General features: G+C 44.1%; 1 protein-coding gene across 1 annotated transcript; it reads left to right on the top strand.

The window, feature by feature from the left end:
- Nucleotides 1-306: 306 nt before the first annotated feature.
- Nucleotides 307-6,721, top strand: cacng1b (calcium voltage-gated channel auxiliary subunit gamma 1b). Its single transcript, XM_088317451.1, has 4 exons — nt 307-684; nt 3,591-3,665; nt 4,487-4,624; nt 4,928-6,721. The coding sequence occupies exons 1-4, from the start codon at nt 444-446 to the stop codon at nt 5,158-5,160; spliced, it is 687 nt and encodes a 228-aa protein (XP_088173577.1). The 5' UTR covers nt 307-443; the 3' UTR covers nt 5,161-6,721.
- Nucleotides 6,722-7,603: the final 882 nt, after the last annotated feature.

Here is a 7,603-nt window from a genome sequence, read left to right as displayed (position 1 = left end):
CCTGACACGCAAATGAGTTTTGAAGCGACTAAGAATATGAGAGTGCTCCACATAAATGACAATATTGTTTCTGAGGCCCTACATGTGTCAAAATGGGATTGGGGAGGGGGAAGAGAAAAACAACGAGTGACCTTATGTTGGTTTTAGATTGTTCCTGTGTCAAAACTACGTCTTTGTCATTTAGCGCACGGCTGCCACTCACCGAATAGAAAGTGGTGAGGGAGAGCAAGAGTGGAGAGGTAGAAAGTAGGGCGCTGTTTTCTGGTCCCCCCCTTTTTTTTTCTCCTTTCTACGAAGCAGCAGGCACGAGGCAGAGGGCGAGAAAGACGAGAAAGAACGAGTCGTGGACGGGACGGGGAGGACGACAAGCGAGAAGAACCGCCGGAGTCCAAGCGTCCGAGAGACGACAGCGACTTAGGTACTCGAGGCTTCCGTCGCGCAGCATGTTCGAGGACCAGGCCACCAAGGTGAAGGTCACGTCGGTGGTGATCGTGGTGGGGATGTCGGCCATGTTGGCCGCCGTGGTGACCGACCACTGGGCCGTCCTCAGCCCCCGCGTGGACAAGCTCAACGTCACCTGCCAAGCGGCTCACTTCGGCCTTTGGAGGCTGTGCAAGAAAAATATCTTCATGGTGGAGGAGGACCCTCAGGGCAAAGGTTGCGGCCCCATCGGCTTACCTGGAGGTAGGATTACCACAAAGACTGTCGGTCCGGCAATCGGTCGGTTAGTCAGTTGATCCGTAGGAAGATAATGCCAACCTCAGACTAAACTGATTTCGACTAGACGGACACGTCGCAGACAAGCGATTCGAAGTTGTCTCGAAGCATCGCAACCCGTGTGGTGTGACAGAATCAAAGACTGTTGATCTGGCCGTCTTGGGCGCCTCACGACCACGACACAAAGTCTTGACCTGTCCTACATGGCCGACGATGTGCTCCTAAAATGCCCGTCACTGTCGTACCAGAGTAACTGGAGTGCTCCGAGCATTGCGATTATTGTTCCTGCAGAGCCACAAGCTCCTGCACGGACCCGCACAAACGGTTTCCTTGTTGCCTACCAGACAACCTGAGTTGTCGGACCGTGCTCTCGGCGGCAGCATGCGACGATCGGGCGGAGTGAGGCAAGGCAAAAAAAAAAAAAAATTATTTGGTAATCTGACATCGCGATCGTCGTGAAAGACAAGAATTTGTGCTGTGCGAGCTCCGCATAAGTCGGTCCGGCCGGTCAACGTGGTGTCCAGTCTGTTGGGTGAACAGTCAGATAAGTTGATCAGTCCATCGGTCGGACGGTAGACCGTAAAAAAAACTGTCATCACTAAATCGTTTTCCAAGCGATATTAAATAACATCTAAACACTTTTTTACTTTGAAGAAGTTGAATGAGTATGTCACGATCACCACTTCTACTTCTTTTACCACTTCTGGCTCTTTGAATGTAACCAGCCTTATGGGGGTGCGAGTGTGGGGGGCGGAGGGGGGGAGCTTTGTCTTTTTTTAGCCTCTGACTGCGTGTGCGTGCCTGGCCGCTTCAGTGTTGAGATTTCTTTCATTGACTTTTAGCCTGGCGATTCCTGCTGCTCCACATCAGGACGAGCCTTAATAAAGTGTGCCTCGGCGCTCCATCTCACCGGTTAAAAACACACCTGGGAGCCCGCGTTGGGGGGGGGCGGTGGGGGTTGGAGAGGGCAGACGGGGGCGTGAGGTTCTTTTGTGCGTAGACAGAGGCATGGATTTGTGTGCTGAGGATGAGGAAGGAAGTTGAAGAATGTTCAAATGTCCAAAGGGTGCTTTTAGTGGTTCATTTTGAAAGTCTCCGCATTATCTTATTGGATAATAACGGCCGCGGGATTTGCTGTCCGGACCGGGCAGACCACAGGCCCCCGTAGGATATGAATAAAGTCTCCGAAGGCGCGGTTGTGTCCCACTTTATCCGAGCTCCTCATGCGCTCGTTCGTTCGTTCACCCTGACCCAAAATTAAGCGGTCACACCACGTTAAAAAACAACGCTGACAACTGTGAGACCGATAAACTGCAAAGAAAAAAAAATCCCTTTGAATGACAGGTGGGGAAACGCGACACCTTTTACGGTTCTAATCACACCCCCCGCAGCTAAAACATTTCGATTAGTCGGACAGCAAGGTCAACGATGCGAGCGAATGTCCTCCAATTGGTTCCACCTTGGTTCATTAGACGACTGCGGCGTACGTTTAATGAACGCCGCATTTCACGAGGGACGCACTCAACGACGAGCGCCGGGTGTGCTGGCGTGAAGATAACGTAGTGATGCAATCTTGCAATCTTTATTGCATTATTGGCAAGTCGGCGAGCGCACTCATCATGGAGCGTTTCCCAAATAGTTTGTTCTCACAAGTCACAGAAAATAAACCGCCGGCCATGTGAAGACTCTAAAACGTGATTGGTTAAAGAAACAGACCCTTTGCGAATATAGTTGATGTTGTCTGGGCCGGCACGACAAAAGACTATCGTAGCATCGTAGCATACCAACGACGTTTTTAGACGCGCCTGATGATTTGGTGGATGAAAGTAGGCTAAACTTCACTTGTAACCCGTCACGCAATTTGAGTGAATTTTTTTGAGGTGCCAACAGTCAGATTCTGAGCTACGGTTGGATGTGAATATTTTAAATCATCACATTGCACCAATTTCAAAGGGAAAAGGAGGGGCCACTTTTATTGGCAGCGAATCAAGTCAGCTGTGTTCACACCCACAACGGTGCCAAACACCTGTTTCAAACTATGTCTGCAAAAATACTAAAACAAAGTCGAGCCTATCCCAGCGCATTTTTATGCCACGCCTCTTGCCATACTCACACTGGACATGAAAATAGAATCTGATCGAACAAAACATAAATAAATCTAACATCCCCATACATGGACTGGAAGCACTGCAGCTCAGATAAAACTGAACAATATCATACACGTGTAGCCAGACTTTCCCAACAGCTCTTGCACTCTCTAATAGCTGATTTGGTTTGTATAAAATGCTCGCACACACGCGCGCACACACACATGCCCACAGTCCCCTTGCTATGCATTAACATGTGGATGAATTGGACCAGCCAGGACCGGCAGCAGCCTGTTGCTAGGTAACCTCTTTAGTGATTCTTTCTCATCTGGAGTAACAAACGGCTCCTCTGTTGCCGAGTGTACACACACACACACACACACACGCACGCACTCACAAACGCACGCACACTCATTTTGTCCATCGGTGTGGATAGCAAGCGAGCAAGTGTATGAGTTCGGGTTTTAATCTGATGGAAACGAAATGGTTAAGTGTGACTATTTGCCCTGTCCTGAGAGAGAAGACACACGAGATAGATGGGAGGGATTCTTTTTTTTTTTTTTTTTTTATTAACTCCTTGGGGTTGTGGTGGAAATGAGTTTTGCCAAAGAGCAGCGATGTAAAAGTGACATCACGGTGCAAGACTTCTGCTGTGCTATCATGAAATGTGTCTTAATCTCACTGCTTTTATTAAAATACTTTTTTTTTTTTTTTCTCACGTGGTCCATTATCCTTTTCTGCGGTATGTCACCTGCTATTTGTCTTTCCCGTGTGTTTCCGCCGCAGCCAAGAACTGCTCCTACTTCAAGCACTTCACATCAGGAGAAGAAGCCGAAGTTTTTGAAGTCAAGACCCAGAAAGGTAAAAGTTGCATCACCTCCTGCACAACACCACCGAGCAGCACATGTATACATTGGCAGGATCTCGAAGCAAATACGAGGATGCACTTTGTGCTCATGATGAGAAACAATAAAACGGGATGCCGTGCATCCCTGTAGTAATATACTCGACGCCTCCAGCTCGTCTTTTATTCCCGCCTTAATTTACTGCAGGGGCCACAACATTAGGTACACCTGCACGCCGCGATCCAATAGAAAGAGGAAGCAACCAAGTCGACGTTTAAACCAGCCGAGTAAAAAAAAAAAAAAAAATGGATCTTTGACGTCTTTGGCCGTCAATGGCAGTAAATGAGTTAAAAAGATGATACACATTGTGGATATTTTTAATATTTTATAATCTTGTTTATCATTTATGGTTTGCAGCGCTAACGCATTTTTCGCTTGACTGTATGTGAGCATTTCACTCTTTGGCGTGAGAGGAAAACAAATTCTGTCATATGTGTGAGAGGTTTTGGCCCCGTCATAAAAACAACGGTTGTCTGATTGATGTTTAGTGTACATTATATGGCGCGTGACTCATAGCGCTAAATCAAAGAGTGCTCCAAGGATTGTTTTCTCGCACAGAGGAAGAGGGCCCATTGAGTGCTTGTTTTTTTTTTTTTTTTTAATACGACCATGTTATTGTTGCAAATGTCTCATGCAAATTGAATTATGGCCTCTTTGCATAAGCGGCGCTTGTTTTAAGCGGCAGGCTAATTAAGTGTGGCGTAAGTCAATTATGCGAGCCACAATTAGTTGGCTGAGTTGCCACACTGATTTTTTTTTGTTTTGTTTTGTTGCCAGAGTACAACATCTCAGCGGCGGCCATTGCCATTTTCAGCCTCTTCTTCATGATCCTGGGCACCTTGTGCGTTATCTTCTCCTTCGGGAAGGGCCGCGACTACTTGCTGAGGCCTGCTGGAATGTTCTTCGCCTTTGCAGGTGCACCTCGCTTCAGTTCGCGTTTTTTTTTTTTTTTTCGAATTGTTTGCAGTCGGAGAAAGTGACCCAGTGCAAGTTTGATTTTTTTTTTTTTTTTAGATTTAGTTTTTTTTTGTTTTTTTTTTTTACTCCGTACTTTGTCAAAATAGGTTTGTTACCGTTCTCAACCTCTACAGATGACATCACGACCTATCATGAATTTCTTCCAAATCAGTGTCAAGTCACCAGAAAGTTACTTGAGTAAAGTACTGCTGAAAAGTCGACTTGAGTCCGATGATGAATCCTCGGTTATCTTGCCCGCAGGCCTGTGCATCATCATCTCGGTAGAAGTCATGCGTCAGTCGGTCAAGAGGATGATCCACAGTGACGAGACCATCTGGATCGAATACTACTACTCGTGGTCGTTCACGTGCGCCTGCGCCTCCTTCACACTCCTCATCCTCAGCGGCGTGGCCCTCCTCCTCATCTCTATGCCCCACATGCCCAGAAACCCTTGGGAGACCTGCATGGATGCCGAGCCCGACACCTTAGATTAGCTTCACACCTGCCCGCGTGCACTTGCGGAGAGATTTTACGCGGAGAAACTATTCCAAAATTATTAGAAATTACTAGGAAATCAGAATTGAACTGTTTTGGCACTAAGTTAGTCAGTTCTGTGGACTACGATGCAGTTCCCCTCTTTAATTTTTGACATCAAACAAGGGTAAATATCAGCAAAGCCAACCCAAGTAAACATAAAAATAGCCTTTCATTTATCTTTTTTTTTTTTTTGGACAACTTGCTGGTGAGTTTTGGACATTTGTCCCGCTTCGGAACCCAAGAACGCTTCAGTTTGACGTCACAAACTACGGCAAATATAGGTTCCACCTCATTCCCAAAAGTACAAAAATGTTTTGTTATGGTTTTATTCAATAAAAATGATCAAGTGCTGCATATAAACCGAATTTGATAATGTGCGATTACCATACGTGCGCTATAGTAGAAATAAGAGAATTTACTTGGTATATGGGGAAAAAATATGTTGAGAAACTAGTTGTTAGGTTAGGGACCTAAATCATTTTATAAAAAAAGTTGGAAAACATAATTCACAGAAAAAAAAAAGAAAAAAAAATCTCACTAAAGTGGCGATCTGAATACAAAATAAATGACATTATTTTGAGATTCGAGTCAAGAAAGCAAGAATGGAAAAATATTAGAAAAAGAGGATAAAATCCTAATATTGGGAGAATATTGCTCATATGCAGACACTCAGCCGTCACCAAACTCCGCCTCTTAAAGGCACATGCATGTATCTAACGCTGACACGCCAATATGTACACAGTATTTTCTATTTTTCTTTTATTCTTTTTTTATGTTCAATTTAAATGGACAATGTGTTTTAAAAGTGTCTTCTAATAAGTTTGAAATGTTTTAATAGGCGGTAAAGTGTTTAAAGCGCGTTTATTCATTCGATTTTAGTTGTTCGCTTGATAAAGGAGAACATATTGAACGATACTTTCAGTCCATGTCGCTCAAAAATCTCTCTTTCATGAACAACAAAAAAGTCTTTGTGACTGGGATTAAAAATAGTTCATAAATAAGACTGTTGCATTCCCGTGAGAGAAGCAATGAATGGTTGTCATGGCCCACCTCCACCGCGGTCTTTTCTCTCGTGGAAAGACTTCCTCCGATCAATGAGACTCATTGACGGCGGGCGCAGAAAGCGCCAACGCTGAGCTGATTGTGGCGGCTGAACAAAAGAGGCAGCACTCGTCCTCCGTGGCAATCGGCATCGATTCCGCTCGGCCGTTCAAAACCCCCCTCCGCTGACTTGAATCCCCATGGTGCCATCCAAAACATCGGCCGGATCAGTCACTCATCCTGCGGCTTGAACCTCGTGTGCTCGTCAAAGGCACACCGCAAGTGAAATCAGCGGAGAGTTGAGATGAAAAGTCTACACACCCCTGGTCAAATGTCAGGTTGTTGTGATATATATATATATATATATATATATATATTAAAAAAAAGCTAACTTACAACTTGTCCAACTCAATTGAGCAAAATTACATATTTTAGATGAGTAAAAGCTGATAGAACTGCTGAACTTTATCTGGGGCTAATCAGAGGCACTTTAAACGGTGGCAGGTGTGTGCTGCCTCCTCTTTAAGTTTGAATGTGATTGGTTCATTCTGAACACAGCCATCTACCCACGTACGAGAGGGTGTGCACACATATGCAACCACATTCGCTCAGTTGTTGATTTTGAATTCCGCTCTTCTAAAATATTTCTCATATATTAATATATATTATTTCATTATAAATAAGTTGTACGGGTCACATGAATGGTGGAAAGGTTTTGAAAATGACTTGAAATGATCACAAAAATATGGCGATTGAACAGGGGTGTGTAGACTTTTTATATCCGATTGCATTATGTTGCCTCAAGATTCACAGTCCGGAAGTTTTTTTTTTTTTTTTTTTTTTTAAGATAGTAAAATTAGTTTGGTGAAATACATTTGAGGATGGCTGTTTAGTAAAAAATAAATCTCTGTAATGCTTCGTGGTACAAAGGGACGTTTCATTTCCACCTAGTCGACTGCTTCATCGTTTTATTTATTGCAGTACGCATGGCTCTAAGAGCAATGAATACGATTTCGGGCAGATGATGTAAAAAGCAAATTTCTTGTTGCCGATTCTTCCATTTTAATCAATGTCAGTGTAATAAATGTTCATTTGTGTGTGTGTGTGTGTGTATTAAACTTCTAACGGATCATGATTTTGCGGCGCTGTGTTTTCAATATTGTTGCATCACTGCATATGCCAGCAATATACAGCAAAGTATAATACCAACTGGATCATTTGGAGGTTTTGGCCTGACATTTTCATATTTATCATATTCCCCCATACAGTCACTTCCGCGAATAAAAACAGATTTGATTAATTTTTTTTTACCCTCCTATAGATTCCTCAATGTCAAACTCTCCACGTCAGCAAAGAAAA

This window comes from Idiotropiscis lumnitzeri, chromosome 15 (assembly GCF_059441095.1).
Source record: "Idiotropiscis lumnitzeri isolate Australia: NSW breed Sydney's pygmy pipehorse chromosome 15, RoL_Ilum_1.0, whole genome shotgun sequence".
Taxonomy (NCBI): domain Eukaryota; kingdom Metazoa; phylum Chordata; class Actinopteri; order Syngnathiformes; family Syngnathidae; genus Idiotropiscis; species Idiotropiscis lumnitzeri.
The sequence above is the reverse complement of the archived record's forward strand: the minus strand, read 5'-3'. Positions and strand labels throughout refer to the sequence as shown.

Bases quoted from the DNA above. Each gene is read 5' to 3' on its own strand.
- cacng1b (XM_088317451.1), top strand. From the start codon at position 444: ATGTTCGAGGACCAGGCCACCAAGGTGAAGGTCACGTCGGTGGTGATC. The intron at 685-3,590 runs GTAGGATTACCA...TTTCCGCCGCAG, and splicing joins CCCCATCGGCTTACCTGGAG to CCAAGAACTGCTCCTACTTC. The intron at 4,625-4,927 runs GTGCACCTCGCT...TCTTGCCCGCAG, and splicing joins AATGTTCTTCGCCTTTGCAG to GCCTGTGCATCATCATCTCG.